Source organism: Pinus tabuliformis, chromosome Q (genome assembly GCF_031772625.1).
Source record: "Pinus tabuliformis cultivar Carrire ecotype Pingquan chromosome Q, CPIR1, whole genome shotgun sequence".
Taxonomy (NCBI): Eukaryota; Viridiplantae; Streptophyta; class Pinopsida; order Pinales; family Pinaceae; genus Pinus; species Pinus tabuliformis.
In genome coordinates, this window is record NC_142296.1 from 992,194,353 (window position 1) to 992,211,752 (window position 17,400).

The window sequence follows — 17,400 nt, forward strand, 5'->3', positions numbered from 1 at the left end:
AATTATTTTTATATAAAATAATATTATTTTATACAAAAATAATTTAATTTAATTTGTCATATTATATTTTAACTTATTTTATTATTATTATTAAAAGTGTTAAATTATAGACTTTTTTTTCAAACTTTTAATTGCAAAAATAACTTGAATTTCAAATTTGGTAAGAGGCCAAAGGACCTTGAAGACACACATGGCACCAAATGATGGCTATAAAGAAACACGCTTAACCCCACCGTAATAACTAGCATTTGCACCAGACATTGCAAAGGAAATGCCATAAGGCATAAATTGAAGAATGCAAATACAACCAAAAAATATTTTCATAAAGAATAAAAATACTTATAATGAATTTATTATTAGATATTCCTATATATTGCACTATATATTAGCCCCACTAATTGTTTCCCTTTCTTAATGTAACCTTTCACCACTATGGTCACTATAATATCAAATACAATATGTGTCTTAACCAAAAACCATTATGAAAGTCAAAATACTTATATGTCCCATATCCCATATAAACCATAATATATTTTGATCACTCTTGGAGAATTGCAATCCCTTCCCAAATGAAACTTCTAACCACTATTACCATTAAGAAAAAATGGCATTTATTACCTTATAATCCTTAAGGGAGTAACTCTATTATTAAGTAAACCATAGTGCAATATGATTTTTAACACAATGAATTCTAAAAATTATGACCCCTAGTACACTCTCATCATAAACACATTGTAACCCCTAAAATGTTACAAGACAAACTTTAATACCTAACACGTTAACTATAACCTATATGTGCTTAAATTGTCTTAACATAGTGAAGGTAAAGAAGAATCAAGTGTGGCTCTTCAAATTCAATCCCACGAGAAGCGGATATAAAAAATGTTGACTATTATGTAGATGATATTTTCACTATTGACATTGACCCCAAAACCATTTTATGGGAGAAACATATGGTAATGATGTTGATGGGTACTCATTATTCTCCCATTAAATGATATAATGGTGGCCTACATAACATATGGTAATGATGTTGATGGGTACTCATTATTCTCCCATTAAATGGTTAATGGTGGTCTACATTTTGTAAATAATTTAAGGTCTTAATGTTTGTATCTGGAGCCCTTTTTGACTACTATGCTTTGACAACATTAACTTTATGCATTTAAAATTTTAGAGATTAGTAAGTTCTTTTCTAATTTAACCCTAGATGCAATAACATTAAGGAATATATGCATTTAAAATTTTAGAGAGTAGTAAGTTTTTTTCTAATTTAACCCTAGATGCAATAACATTAAGGAACAAATATAAGTATGCCTAGCTGGAGAAAAAGGTAACAACATCTACTAGGGTATGTCACATCTTATTTTTATCCCTTACAAACCACCTAGATCGAGAAAAAGGCTAAGACTAGTTTCCTTTAAAGCACCGTAGCTTACAAAGGCAGGTATTAAAAGAAAAAGCCTACAAAAGAAAGAAATAAATCTTACAAAAGTAGGACACCAAAGCCTATGAAAGAAAGAAATAAATCTTACAAACATTATGATGAAGAAGGGAATTCAATACCCATTGAGGAGATGAACAGAAGAACATGACCTCCATTTTTACTAAAATCACCACAAATATTGATAGTTACTCTAAGTACACAATGTCATTAGGATATTAATCCAATAGTAGGGTGTTCAAAAAGTCCCTTTCTCACTAACTTTCTCCCTCTTTTATAGAAATTTTCAATAGTGACACTTGGCACCTCATGCAAAAATAATTATTTTCTTTATTCCAATAATGCCTGCAATAAAAGATTTATTTTACACAAATCAAAACGAAATTTATTCTCTGCTGAATGTAACTAAAACCAGAATAACAGGGTTGTTGAGCACAGAGAATGTCAGACTTGGGAACTTTACAGCTAATTACAATATTGTTTTGGCGAGAGAAACACAGAGTCAATTACAGCATGAGAACCAATTCCATCTCACTACAGAGCATGGTGGATATGTGAAGGAGACCCATTAATCGATGCAGTCCTGCATGATCACTCTCAGTGTTATATCTCCATTTCCTTCGATGCAAACAGTGGATTAATAGTCCCATATAAGAGAGACAGGTTCAGATATGCCACAGGGACAACCCTTAACATAAGGCTACATTGAAAAAAATTATAAGCAGCCATTGCAACCCTCCTGAGGATACTAATAAACATGAGTTGCATTTGAGCCCTGAACTTCTGCAAAATAAAAAATTCCCAGACTTTTATATCAGAGTTAAATCATTTTTTCTCAATAGGTGATTTTCCAAAGATGGGTGTCAGATAAAAAGCAGCAGCTGCTCCTAAAAACCCTAAGCTGTTCTTTACCAAAGGCTCCCAATCCGAAGTTCTCCCCACAATTGGAAGTATCCCAAACGAAGCAAATAACAATAGCCACAGAGGAGAAAGAAGAACAACCCACTGCCATGAACCCTCCACTCTGCCCTGAGGGCTAAGCTGGGCAGCAAACCCAAACACACAACCCCTAGCAATGGATGTCGCAAGAGTTAAAAAGTACAGGTCATCTGTCAAACCAGGCACGTTATTGCATCCCTCTTCCCTAACAATGCATTGCTTGATGGCATCAATTGTATTCAAAAGGGCTGCCTGATAGCCCTCTTCCGATACAAAAAACTGATTCCCATACCTGGACTGCAGCTCACCGAAGAATTGACGAGGAAGCCTGGAACCCACTGTTAATCCTGTGCTGAAATTCAAGATGTTTGGGGAAGAGATGTCCTCTACTATAATCATAGTCCTATCATCAGGGCGCCATAGGTCCCTGAAGGATTTATTTGAAGGAGATAGGGATGGCCCAGACCTTGTAAGGATTCTCGTTTTCCACTCTGACTTGTCTTCCAAAGCCTGCAACTCTTGTGAAATCTTCACTGCTTGGGTTGGAGATAAGACCCTGGCTATGTCAATAACATTGGTGAAGTTGTTGGGTAGCTGAAGGTCTGGGACTTTTATTGCTTCTGGCTCTTTTGAGGCCATGTTGGATTGAAAGTCTGAGTTCAGGATTTGGGTAATTGCTAAAGATGGTGTCAACTGCACTTGCTGAATCAGAAAGGTGAACAAGAGCATGGATGCCATTGACAAAGTTTGCTTACCCACATCCTTGAGAATGTTGTTTTTGTGTTGTGCATATATCAACTGAGAAATACCTAGGTTTTTGAAGGTGATCTGAAAGGGGTTGAAGTTGTGGGTTATTGAATCGGGTGTACATTGACTAACAGAGTATGAGTGTTTTATGCGATTGAAGGTGGGCTTGTAATTGAAAATGGAGAGGAAAGAGAATGACTTAAAAGAGATAACGCAGCAGGAACTGAGTGGCATTTTAACTGGGGGTGGAGAAAGACTCAGAATGCTCTTGATGGTTGCTTGCTGAGGCTTGAGCTTGAGTTGCCATGAGATACTGGAGATGGGTCTAATCACGAAAGACCGAATGCACCAAAAATCTGAGCCACCTGATTCCACCTGTAAGGCCAGGCACACACCAGAATGAACCAGTAGAGTTTTGTAAGATTACTCAAAGATGGACGAATACTTCCTGATAAATCATTTGAATTCATGTCCATACCAAAATCAACGAGGATTCAAAGTGTTATGTTCATTGAAAATAATCTATGACATCCAACTGAATATTTGATAAACAGGAATATTTTTGGTGGAATTTTACAGAGTGCGATGGTGTTTGAATTTTAATAGAAAAGAGAATTTTTATACACGCTGTTACCCAGGATCAAAACAATTGACATTCTGAAGGGAAAACTATTTTCTTAATGTGATTAGGCTGATAATCAAAATTAAATTCTTCATCTTTTGTTGGGAGAGACGCTTTGTAAATAATGTACTAATTCTCTTTAATGTTAACCACCTCCATAATGTGATTAAGGTAAAATAATCAATTATTTACCAAATTATTAAATTTCTAAACTAATTCTCTTTAATGATAACCACCTCCATAATGTAATTAAGATAAAATAATCAATTATTTACCAGAGCATTACATGTCAATCTTACTGCATTCATCATTTAAACATGTTTAACCCAAAAACTTGATTAAATAAAATATTTTTTGAAAAAGAATGTGTCAACTTATCACAAAAATGTACTCAGGTACCCCATCTAATAGAACCGATCTATCTACCGTTTGGCAGCTAACTGGCCTATTGCTTCAAAGAGAGCATTGACATGCCGATTCACATAGCGCTTTGTGTGAAGGCACTTAATAGTGCTCAGCAAATAGCAGAACCAGCCCAATGTTGCAGAAGTATCGATATTGAAACAATATGCACAAACCCATCCGATCTATCTACCGTTTGGCAACTAACTGGCCTATAGGTTATAGAGAGCATTGGCATGCCGATACTGTGTGAAGGCACTTATTAGTGCTCAGCCAATAGCAGAACAAGCCCAATGTTACATAAGTATCTATATTGAAACAGTGTGCAGAAACCCATCACACAAAATTTACGACAAGAATGGGAGTTACAGAACAAACCCTATGCTACAGAGACCTGCCATCAAAACACCCCATCCAGAGGACCATTAAAGAATACTTGAACCAAAAATAAAGCGTCTATATGTGACATCAGAAACCAAAACTATTTCGTGAAACTGCATATTCAGGTCATTTTTAAAAACACTAGAAATTCGCAACCTGGGAAAAAACCACCATGAGATAGTAAAACCGTATAGTGCATATTCAGATTGCAATTACAGACGTATTAGAACCAGATTTTCCGCTTCGATACAGCTCATCGAGAGCAACAGAGATCCAGATCAAAAACCAGACAGAGTTTACAGACTAGCAATTGTCCTAAAAGGTACAAAGAAAGGCCGATAGGATTATTAAATTGGAATTGTTGAATTTTTCTAGAAGAGATGTTGGTTCAAGCCTAACGAATGAGCAATTTGAGTTGGCTAAAGGCTTTCTAATTGTTTTTTATTATGGTAAAATTATATTGATAATTCATTGGTTTTACATTCAAAAGCTTGAAGGAATTTGAAGAGCAGGTATAGAATTGTTTTGTGGGATTTGATCCCAAAATCATTGATTTGTAAATACATACTCAATGAAATGTTAATTGGTTGAAACCCTGCACAAATGTTTGATATAAGCAAATAAGCCGAAAAGATTGAAAGGCTTAATTGGTTTGTGGAAAACTTGGTTTTCTTGGACAAGATCATTGTGCAATTACTTTTCTTTAGATGTTTTGTTTATATCTATATTACAAGGAACACATTGAATGTCTTATTTCATTTTAGAGTAAGTTAATTACCCAAAATCAAGAAACCTCTATAGATGGCCAAGCATATATGAAGCTTGCTAGTGACCAAGGCAATAACCACCATGACTATTCCCTACCAATATATTTCATTGAAAACCATAATTGTATATTACATTTAGAAAGTCAAAACATAATATTAGAAAGCATGTTGATATATTGCTATTAAAAAGTTAATTCCATTAGAAACAATGATATTATCGGATGCCTTCAAGTACTTACAGGCGATTGCTACCACAAATCATCATTGTTGTCGGTTGTGAGCAGAGCTCCTCCGGGCACACAGAAGGCAAATGAAGCGAGAATGCGGTTAGGGGTAAGGTGGTTATGGCCATAACTAACCCAAGTTGATGAGAAACCTAGAATAATGATGCATGTGGGAAACATATGTCAAGCAGAAAGAGGAAAATTTGTGCCCGATGTCAAACAGCAGAATATCCAGATGTCAATCAGAGAATGAAAGTGTAGATGACTATGTTCATTCATAGGAAGGCTTCCATGTGATGGAACCCTGAAGTATTCATAGGAAGGCTTACATGTGATGGAACCCTGAAGTATGCATGAGTTCAAGGTCGAGGAGTAGAGTGTTGTCAGATGAAGGATGAGAAAAGATCCAGAAATGATAATAGAAGTAAAGGAGAGGAGACTGTGTTAATCTAGTATATTACTTAATTGGGTGAACTTCCAGCGATTTGTTTGAATGTGCGGGGCTAATTAAAATCAAGCGCTATTCAATTTTGAAATTACCCTTTAAAACAGTGTTGATAAAATTGCCAATTTCTCTTGGTGAATTTTTGTTTTTCCCATATTTTTGACAATTTTTGTTGATTTTCTAGACAATTTTTGCTGATTTTTCTAGATTTTGAAAAATCTAAAATACTCTTAACATTTTTTGCTAATTCTTGAAAATCTAAAATATTCTTCTAATCAAAACGAAGAGAGGATTTGGATCCCTAATAAAGACAAGGTGAGAACTTGGGTCCCTATGAAACTCTCCAAACACAAGACAAGTTGAGAATTTGGTTGCCTTGTAAAGCCAAAAAGCTGAGAATTTGGGTCTCATAAAGACAAGGTGAACACAAGACAAGGTGAGAATTTAGGCCCTTAGGTCCTTCATAAAAAGAAGGTATTAAATCCTTCAGACCAAAATGAGGTGAGAATCTTCCCAGAACAAAACGAAGTGAGGATTTGGACCCCTCAAAAAGACAAGGTGAGAACTTGGGTCCCTCAAAACAAGACACCGTGGGTCCCTACTAAAGACAAGTGAGATCTCGGGTACCAATGGAACTCTCCCAAGTGAATCTGAGGCCCTCTAGAACACTCCCAAGACAAGGTGAGAACTTGGGTCCCTGAGATCTTGGGTCCCTATGGAACTCTCCCAGGTGAAGCTGAGTCCCTCTAGAAGAACTCGGGTCCCTGATAAGCACAAACATAGAGTTAGGTTTGAGTTGAGCTCTTAACTTGGAACTCTCCCAGGTGGAGCTGAGTCCCTCTAGAACGATCCCTGATAAGCACAAGCATAGATTTATGTTTGAGATAAGCTCTTAACTTGTTTCCAGTTAAAAATACCGCCTTGATTGTTTAGAGTCTTAGACATTCCTGACTCTAAAAAGGCATACAACATGAACAACATAGCCATAGGGGTTAGGGTTTGTTTGAAAAATACCGTCTTGATTGTTTAGACATTCTTGGCCCTAACAAGGCATATGAGATGAACATTTTTGGTGCTGTGGTAATCAACATGAACAACATAGGCATAGGGTTAGGGTTATATTTGAAAAACATTGTCTTGATTGTTTGGACATTCCTGTCCCTAAAAGGGCATACGAGGAGATGAACATTTTTGGTGCTATTGTTTTTTCAATATATAATAGCATTAACTTGTGTTATTTTATAGCATCGGACTAAAACTCAAATGTAAGTAAAAGAATGAACCCAATCCTCCGCACAGGAAGACAACACGTATATAGTGTGGATGAATCACAGCTCTTCTGAATTTTATGTCTATAAAGGACACATGATAAGATCATATAATCTTTATATAGCATATAGAGGCCAACTGAAGAGTATCCCATCACATATGTGATGCTTTCTATTGTTCAAGTAAATATCAATGCCAAAATTGTGAACAGTTTTCGAACATCAATCTGACCCTAGATGTTAAATGTATTGCAGAATTTTTCTGAGCAAATGCAAAGGCTAGTAAAAAGACAACTACTATTTTCAATGAATGGTACACATAGATTTATAAGAGGAAAAATAAGAATGGTACATACAAATTTATAAGGGGAAAAATAGAAAAGTTTCCAAGCATATAACCTCTTCCCTACTAGTTAAAAAACGCCATGAAGCAAAACATGTATGACAGGATTCATCTTTTCAGGCATTGAAATACTAGAGGCCAAGAAAAAAGAGAGCATGAGATAGTATAGAAATTAGATAAATTAAGCATTGCCAAAAAAAATTCTACATGTACATAGACAAGTGCAGAATGCACCTGAAACAAGTCAAAAATGTAATTAAGATTGTTAGAAATCACCAACCCAACGGAAACGGGCCTAAATGTTGTAGCCAAAACACAAGACAAGTTGAGAATTTGGTTGCCTTGTAAAGCCAAAAAGGTGAGAATTTGGGTCTCATAAAGACAAGGTGAACACAAGACAAGGTGAGAATTTAGGCCCTTAGGTCCTTCATAAAAAGAAGGTATTAAATCCTTCAGACCAAAACGAGGTGAGAATCCTCCCAGAACAAAACAAAGTGAGGATTTGGACCCCTCAGAAAGACAAGGTGAGAACGTGGGTCCCTCAAAACAAGACACCGTGGGTCCCTACTAAAGACAAGTGAGATCTCGGGTACCTATGGAACTCTCCCAAGTGAAGTTGAGCCCCTCTAGAACACTCCCAAGACAAGATGAGAACTTGGGTACCTGAGATCTTGGGTCCCTATGGAACTCTCCCAGGTGAAGATGAGTCCCTCTAGAAGAAATCGGGTCCCTGATAAGCACAAGCATAGAGTTAGGTTTGAGTTGCACTCTTAACTTGGAACTCTCCTAGGTGGAGCTGAGTCCTTCTAGAACGATCCCTAATAAGCACAAGCAGAGAGTTCTGTTTGAGCTGAGCTCTTAACTTGTTTCCAGTTAAAAATATTGCCTTGATTGTTTAGAGTCTTAGACATTCCTAACTCTAAAAAGGCATACGACATGAACAACATAGCCATAGGGGTTAGGGTTATGTTTGAAAAATACCGTCTTGATTGTTTAGACATTCCTGGCCCTAACAAGGCATATGAGATGAACATTTTTGGTGCTATGGCAATCAACATGAACAGCATAGGTGTAGGGTTAGGGTTATGTTTGAAAAATATTGTCTTGATTGTTTGGACATTCCTGTCCCTAAAAGGGCATACGAGGAGATGAACATTTTTGGTGTTGTTGTTTTTTCAATATATAACAGCATTAACTTGTGTTATTTTATAGCATCGGACTAAAACTCAGATGTAAGTAAAAGAATGAACCCAATCCTCCACGCAGGAAGACAACACATATATAGTGTGGATGAATCATAGCTCTTCTAAATTTTATGTCTGTAAAGGACACATAATAAGATCATATAATCTTTATATAGCATATAGGGGCCAACTGAAGAATATCCCATCACATATGTGGTGCTTTCTATTGTTCAAGTAAATATCAATGCCCAAATTGTGAACAATTGCCAAACATCAATCTGACCCTAGATGTTAAATGTATTTAGAGTTTTTCTGAGCAAATGCAAAGGCTAGTAAAAAGAAAACTACTATTTTCAAAGAATGGTACGTGCAAATTTATAAGAGGAGGAAAAATAAGAATGGTACATACAAATTTATAAGAGGAAAAATAGAAAAGTTGCCAAGCATATAACCTCTTCCCTAATAGTTAAAAAACGCCATGAAGCAAAACATGTATGACAAGATTCATCTTTTCAGGCATTGAAATACCAGAGGCCAATAAAAAAGAGAGCATGAGATAGTATAGAAATTAGATAAATTAAGCATAGCCAAAAAAATTCTACATGTACAGAGACAAGTGCAGAATGCCCCTGAAACAAGTCAAAAATGTAATTAAGATTGTTAAAAATAACCAACCCAATGGAAACAGTCCTAAACGCTGTAGCCAAAACTTTGAATGTCGGGTGACCGATTATACAAGGAAGAATCTTCAAAGACAGGAATTGCTTGCTTACTGAAAGATGGTGAAATGCATTGAGATGCATGGATCTATTCTGGAATTTAATTTTGTTTTGGGCATTGCAAGGAAGCCCTAAGATACATGACTGAGTTTCATAAACAAACAGTAGTGTTCTGGAAATACAATATGAGGTACTGGATTTCAAATTACATATTATAGATCTGATCAAACAGAAACATGTACCTACAACAAGAAACAAAATAGGCTCTAACTTCAACATCATGTAGACCTGTTAGGAAATAATCCAGTTCAGAATAAAATATAAAGGTTTACAAAGAATGGCTACAAGAATTTCCGGATATTCACAACAGTCATGCGTCCTAGAGGTTCCTTGCAAAGAGAGAATCGTCAAAGGAAATCAATAAAATACAATAAGCATCCTTTCATATATCTATCTCAGAAACTTAACCACGAAACTGGCCACCAGAAAAAGACCCTCTGAGCAAATTGGAAGCTGTTGTGCCTAATTTTGTCTTGATTAAGTGACCTCTGCTTCCACATAGCACATGAGTTGATTCTCTAATGACTCTATCATCCCCAAGCTGAAGAGACCTGCTCTGATCATCCTCTCCTGCTATCTGTGAACCACCATCAACAGCAACGAGAGGCTCTTTTTTTCTGAACTTGACAGACACTTTTGGATGTTACTTCTTTACACCTTTTCACCTTTAATTTTATAAGGCTAGGGCAGTCGCTGGCAATCGTCACAAGACCTTCATCAGATACTGGGCAATTTTTAATCCATAGCTTCTTCAATGCTATGAACTTACCTGAAATACAAGACATCTCCTTGTCCCCAACACTATCACTATTGCAGAGTGCCATTCTTTCCAGCACAAGGTAATTGGAAGCCAAGGCACTCAAACTCTCAACTGAAATAGCAATGCCCATCAAGACAAGTTCTTGCATCTGATGACATTTGTTTGCAATGGACAGTAACCCTTCCTCGCCAATTCTTTTGGACTTGCCACTATCAAGGTGCACCTTTCTCAGTTTCCTACATCCATTTGCAACTGCATAAATACCTCGATCAGGACAATCAGACACCCTGCTCATATAAAATACTTCCAGCTTTGAGCACTTTGAAACAACCATCAAACCTCTATCACCTAAATGCATGTTTTCAATTTGCAATTCCATCAGCTGTTGCAAGTTTCTAGTGCTGATTTCCAACAACTGATCCCAAGACCTTGAATTCCGTGATAAAATGAGCGTCCTTAGACACTTGGATCTCGATAATAGTGGGGCAAATAGCTGCCCGTTATAAAGATCTTTAAGGCACAATCTCTGTAGCTTACCTTGCCCTGGCCCTATTCTTTCCATTTGAACATCTAATCTTCTAAGTCTTTTAGCTGTAAGATCTTCCAGTTCGTTGCAATTCTTAAGTATTGAGTTCAAACCCTTTGCTCCAAATCCACATGACCCACATGAAAATTTCTTAATAGGACCACATACAAGTGAGAAGGACTCTAGACCCTCATCAGTAATCTCGATGCATCCCTTCAGTTTGATCTTCTTGAGATGAGTGAAACTCTTTCCAATTAAAGAAAGTGCCTTGTTGTCAATACTGGGAAATTTTCTGGAGCATTTCAGAGCCAGAATAGTCACATGTTCAAATCTAGTGATCAGGGCTGGAAGCAAGGAGGAAAGCTCAATTCGAGCAAGGAGAACTAGGTGTTGCCTGCTTTTCGATTCAATGAGGTGCCATCTACTGCAGACTAGGGAGCAAGCATTTCGATCTTCGTTTGTGAGCTTCTGGAAAATTGAGGCCAAGCATTCATCCGGTAAATATACAATGAGATCCCACTCTGGATACACACCAAACTGTTCGACCTCGTTATTCTCCAGAAAAAGGCCCATTGGTGGAGGAGCTAAAGAAGAGCTGGATTGACCCATCAGACCTAAGAACTCAATCAGAAAATATTCAATTAGCTTAAGAATAAGTTTATGGGTTAAAAAATAGAAGGAAACAAACAAATTTGATCTGAAATTGCACTTGACCAATTCTAGAACACTCCCAAGACAAGGTGAGAACTTGGGTCCCTGAGATCTCGGGTCCCTATGGAACTCTCCCAGGTGAAGCTGAGTCCCTCTAGAAGAACTCGGGTCCCTGATAAGCACAAGCATAGAGTTAGGTTTGAGCTGAGCTCTTAACTTGGAACTCTCCCAGGTGGAGCTGAGTCCCTCTAGAACGATCCCTGATAAGCACAAGCATAGAGTTCTGTTTGAGCTGAGCTCTTAACTTGTTTCCAGTTAAAAATACTGCCTTGATTGTTTAGAGTCTTAGACATTCCTGACTCTAAAAAGGCATACGACATGAACAACATAGCCATAGGGGTTAGGGTTATGTTTGAAAAATACCGTCTTGATTGTTTAGACATTCCTGGCCCTAACAAGGCATATGAGATGAACATTTTTGGTGTTGTGGCAATCAACATGAACAGCATAGGCGTAGGGTTAGGGTTATGTTTGAAAAATACTGTCTTGATTGTTTGGACATTCCTGTCCCTAAAAGGGCATACAAGGAGATGAACATTTTTGGTGTTGTTGTTTTTTCAATATATAATAGCATTAACTTGTGTTATTTATGGCGTCGGACTAAAACTCAGATGTAAGTAAAAGAATGAACCCAATCCTCCACGCAGGAAGACAACACGTATATAGTGTGGATGAATCACAGCTCTTCTGAATTTTATGTCTGTAAAGGACACATAATAAGATCATATAATCTTTATATAGCATATAGAGGCCAACTGAAGAATATCTCATCACATATGTGGTGCTTTCTATTGTTCAAGTAAATATCAATGCCCAAATTGTGAACAGTTGCCGAACATCAATCTGACCCTAGATGTTAAATGTATTGCAGAGTTTTTTTGAGCAAATGCAAAGGCTAGTAAAAAGAAAACTACTATTTTCAAAGAATGGTACGTGCAGATTTAAAAGAGGAGGAAAAATAAGAATGGTACATACAAATTTATAAGAGGAAAAATAGAAAAGTTGCCAAGCATATAACCTCTTCCCTAATAGTGAACAAACGCCATGAAGCAAAACATGTATGACATGATTCATCTTTTCAGGCATTGGAATACCAGAGGCCAAGAAAAAAGAGAGCATGAGATAGTATAGAAATTAGATAAATTAAGCATAGCCAAAAAAATTCTACATGTACAGAGACAAGTGCAGAATGCACCTGAAACAAGTAAAAAATGTAATTAAGATTGTTAAAAATCACCAACCCAATGGAAACAGACCTAAACGTTGTAGCCAAAACTTTGAATGCCGGCTGACCGATTATACAAGGAAGAATCTTCAAAGACAGGAATTGCCTTCCTACTGAAAGATGGTGAAATGCATTGAGATGCATGTATCTATTCTGGAATTTAATTTTGTTTCGGGCATTGCAAGGAAGCCCTAAGATACATGACTGAGTTTCATAAACAAACAGTAGTGTTCTGGAAATACAATATGAGGTACTGGATTTCAAATTACATATTATAGATCTAATCAAACAGAAACATGTACCTACAACAAGAAACAAAATAGGCTCTAACTTCAACATCATGTAGATCTGTTAGGAAATAATCCAGTTCGGAATAGAATATAAAGGTTTACAAAGAATGGCTACAATAATTTCCGGATATTCACAACAGTCATGTGTCCTAGAGGTTCCTTGCAAAGATAGAATCGTCAAAGGAAATCAATACAATACAATAAGCATCCTTTCATATATCTATCTCAGAAACTTAACCACGAGACTGACCACTAGAAAAAGACCCTCTGAGCAAATTGGAAGCTGCTATGCCCAATTTTGTCTTGATTAAGTGACCTCTGCTTCCGCATAGCACATGAGTTGATTCTCTAATGACTTTGTCATCCCCAAGCTGAAGAGACCTGCTCTGATCATCCTCTCCTACTGTCTGTGAACCACCATCAACAACAACGATTAGAGAGGCTCTTTTTTTTTCTGAACCTGACAGACACTTTTGGATGTTACTGCTTTACACCTTTTCACCTTTAATTTTATAAGGCTAGGGCAGCCATTGGCAATCGTCACAAGACCTTCATCAGATATTGGGCAATTTTTAATGCATAGCTTCTTCAATGCTATGAACTTACCTGAAATACAAGACATCTCCTTGTCCCCAACACTATCACTGTTGCAGAGTGCCATTCTTTCCAGCACAGGGCAATTGGAAGCCAAGGCACTCAAACTCTCAACCGAAATAGCAATGCCCATCAAGACAAGTTCTTGCATCTGATGACATTTGTTTGCAATGGACAGTAACCCTTCCTCGCCAATTCTTTTGGACTTGCCACTATCAAGGTGCACCTTTCTTAGTTTCCTACATCCATTTGCAACTGCATAAATACCTCGATCAGGACAATCAGACACCCTGCTCATATAAAATACTTCCAGCTTTGAGCACTTTGAAACAACCATCAAACCTCTATCACCTAAATGCATGTTTTCAATTTGCAATTCCGTCAGTTGTTGCAAGTTTCTAGTGCTGATTTCCAACAACTGATCCCAAGACCCTGAATTCCATGATAAAATGAGCGTCCTTAGACACTTGGATCCCAATAATAGTGGGGCAAATCGTTGCCCGTTATAAAGATCTTTAAGGCACGATCTCTGTAGCTTACCTTGCCCTGGCCTTATTCTTTCCGTTTGAACATCTAATATTCTAAGTCTTTTAGCTATAAGATCTTTCAGTGCGTTGCAATTCTTAAGTATTGAGTTCAAACCCTTCGCTCCAAATCCACATGACCCGCATGAAAATTTCTTAATAGGACCACATACAAGTGAGAAGGACTCTAGACCCTCATCAGTAATCTCGATGCATCCCTTCAGTTTGATCTTCTTGAGATGAGTGAAACTCTTTCCAATTAAAGAAAGTGCCTTGTTGTCAATACTGGGAAATTTTCTGGAGCATTTCAGAGCCAGAACAATCACATGTTCAAATCTAGTGATCAGGGCTGGAAGCAAGGAGGAAAGATCAGTTTGAGCAAGGATAACTAGGCGTTGCCTGCTTTTCGATTCAATGCGGCACCATCTACTGCAGACTAGGGAGCAAGCATTTCGATATTCATTTGTGAGCTTCTGGAAAATCAAGGCCAAGAATTCATCCGGTAAATATACAATGAGATCCCGCTCTGGATACACACCAAACTATTCGTCCTCATTATTCTCCAGAAAAAGGCCCATTGGTGGAGCTAAAGAAGAGCTGGATTGACCCATCAGACTTAAGAACTCAATCAGAAAATATTCAATTAGCTTAAGAATAATTTTATGGGTTAAAAAACAGAAGGAAACAAACAAATTTGATTTGAAATTACGCTTGACCAATTCTTAACCGCCTAACAAAGGGAAAGATGGATATTTTGGGCAAAAACCTAAATTCTAAGACTTGAGGTAACAGTGCCTAACAGTCCAACAATGAAAACCAAGAATTTTTATATGGTGAATCTCGAGGAGAAGCCCGTGCAAGCTCCGGCAGTGACAAAGATTGAGGTGCTGGAGATCTGTTAAGAACCCAAAAGAATCAAGCAGTGACTTCATATCTGGGCATCTTAGGTGCAGGTATTGCAGTGAGGACAAATGACAGAATTCCTCTGGTAAAGTTTTGAGATGAATCAAATCCGACATACAATCTTTTTGATGTGCTTCATCCGTCCAATGGACTTTGGGAACATTAAAAGAGGAGCATAAGCATGTAGCTCCCGCAACTCTAGAGGTGCTTACCATGCAATATTCATCTTTCAACAGTAAGAAAAATACAGAGATGATAGCCTTTATCTACAAAACCCTTCAAATGCATTCGAGAGCCTGTGCTAGTATAGCAATTGCAGCAACAATCTACCATAAATTAGGGCGGCAAAGTAAAAAAAGAGAATAAATACAAAATTGTCTTTAGCCCTAACCTGAGATTCTGCTTGCCACCGTTTTTTCAATTTGGTTCATACCACTTCTAAAACCCTTATATTCTTCATCGGAATCCAGGGAGGTAGGCAAGAGAAGGGACAGTTGTTCCAGCGACCTCATTATTCTCCAGAAAAAGGCCCATTGGTGGAGGAGCTAAAGAAGAGCTGGATTGACCCATCAGACCTAAGAACTCAATCAGAAAATATTCAATTAGCTTAAGAATAAGTTTATGGGTTAAAAAATAGAAGGAAACAAACAAATTTGATCTGAAATTGCGCTTGACCAATTCTTAACCGCCTAACAAAGGGAAAGCTGGATATTTTCGGCAAAAACCTAAATTCTGAGACTTGAGGTAACAGTTCCTAACAGTCCAACAAATGAAAACCAAGAATTTTTATATGGTGAATCTCGAGGAGAAGCCCGTGCAAACTCCGGCAGCGAGAGAGATTGAGGTGCTGGAGATTTGTTAAGAACCCAAAAGAATCAAGCAACGACTTCATATCTGGGCATCTTACGGTAGCCACGAGAGCCACCGCCTCCACCACTGCCCCCGTTTCCTCTGGACTGGGCTGGATTAACGGTGATGCTCCTCCCGTCAAGCATCTTGCCATTCATTGCGTCGATGGCGTCCCTCATCGATTGCTCATCGTTGAAGGTCACGAAGCCGAATCCACAGGATCTACCGGTTTCCTGATCACTTATAATCTGCAGAAAACAAATCCAGAGACAAACCCTTAGAAAATAACTTTATTCGTCAAACCCAAAACCCCGAAGCAAACCCTAGTTTTGAGAAACCCTCAGAAAATGATTAAATCTGTGAAAATTCAAAACCCAAAAGCAAACCCTAATAAAACCTATCAAATTCAAACCCCAAAAATAATAAACCCTAATTATGACAAAATGGACATGACCATGAGAATTCAAGAGATTAATACACAAATAATGGCTTTACCTTGGATTCCACGACTTCGCCATAGGGGCTGAAAGCCTCCTGCAGGCTTCTGTCGTCAGTAGACCATGCAAGACCTCCAACGAAGCATCAGAACTCAACATCTGCTGAAGCCATCTTCTCAGACTGAAGTTTAAGAAAACTTGACAGAACAAGAGAGAGCAAGAAACCACTAACACAGGACCAGATCCAGGACCAGAACCGAAAACGAACAGAACCAATACGAACCAGGGACAGACCGCCCCATAAACGAGTGAGAAAGTAGGGTTTGGGCTAGACAGGAATGGCGCACGCTAATATGGGCCTTAGATTTGGAGTGAGGCATCACAACTGTCTGTTCATCCCAAACCCAACCGAGAAGAATGAAAGAACATCGAGTTTCTGCAAACCGTTTCTACAACGAATTGGTAACCACCTTGATCGAACGACTGAACCTTTTGCAATCGTCTAACATATAATCTTGTGGTGCACAAGATGACAGGTGTGCAGAGAGGGGAGTTGATTTCAGAGGGAAACACATTACGGCGTAATTACATATACTAGCATTTGCATCACATGTTGCAAAGGAAACGCCGTAAGGCAATGGCATAAGAAATAATAGCATAGAAGAAAGAAGTCAAAATTCACGCCACATTGAAGGGCTTGGCTAGGCAGATGAAAGAGGGAGGATATGTGCCTAAGACAAATTTTGTGTTGCAAGATGTTGAGGAGGAAGGTAAGGCAATGGCATAAGAAATAATAGCATAGAAGAAAGAAGTCAAAATTCATGCCACATTGGAGGGCATGGCTAGGCAGATGAAAGAGGGAGGATATGTGCCTAAGACAAACTTTGTGTTGCAAGATGTTGAGGAGGAAGAGAAAGAATACATTCTCTGTGGACACAGTGAGAAGTTGGTCATTGCTTTTGGGCTTATCAATACAACCCCTGGTACATCAATCCAGATAATAAAAAATCTTCACATATGTGGTGATTGCCATGAT

The 17,400-nt window shown here is 37.9% G+C and overlaps 1 protein-coding gene and 3 pseudogenes across 2 annotated transcripts; all 4 read right to left on the bottom strand.

The window, feature by feature from the left end:
• Positions 1-2,269: 2,269 nt before the first annotated feature.
• Positions 2,270-3,022, bottom strand: LOC149222804 (thylakoid lumenal 15.0 kDa protein 2, chloroplastic-like). The gene has a single exon (XM_089387683.1). It carries the CDS (start codon positions 3,020-3,022, stop codon positions 2,270-2,272), a length of 753 nt encoding a protein of 250 aa, XP_089243809.1.
• A 6,926-nt stretch (positions 3,023-9,948) lies between these two features.
• Positions 9,949-11,440, bottom strand: LOC149222805 (putative F-box/LRR-repeat protein 8 pseudogene; annotated as a pseudogene).
• A 1,850-nt stretch (positions 11,441-13,290) lies between these two features.
• LOC149222806 (putative F-box/LRR-repeat protein 8 pseudogene) lies at positions 13,291-14,786 on the bottom strand (annotated as a pseudogene).
• A 1,167-nt stretch (positions 14,787-15,953) lies between these two features.
• On the bottom strand, positions 15,954-16,692 carry LOC149222807 (glycine-rich RNA-binding protein GRP1A pseudogene; annotated as a pseudogene). Its single transcript, XR_016249666.1, has 2 exons — positions 16,423-16,692; positions 15,954-16,175 (listed from the first exon to the last, which is right to left on the bottom strand). The product of XR_016249666.1 is annotated as a glycine-rich RNA-binding protein GRP1A pseudogene (transcript).
• Positions 16,693-17,400: the final 708 nt, after the last annotated feature.

What these genes read in the sequence shown, in the direction of transcription:
- LOC149222804 (XM_089387683.1), bottom strand. Translation starts at nt 3,022, where the DNA reads ATGGCCTCAAAAGAGCCAGAAGCAATAAAAGTCCCAGACCTTCAGCTA.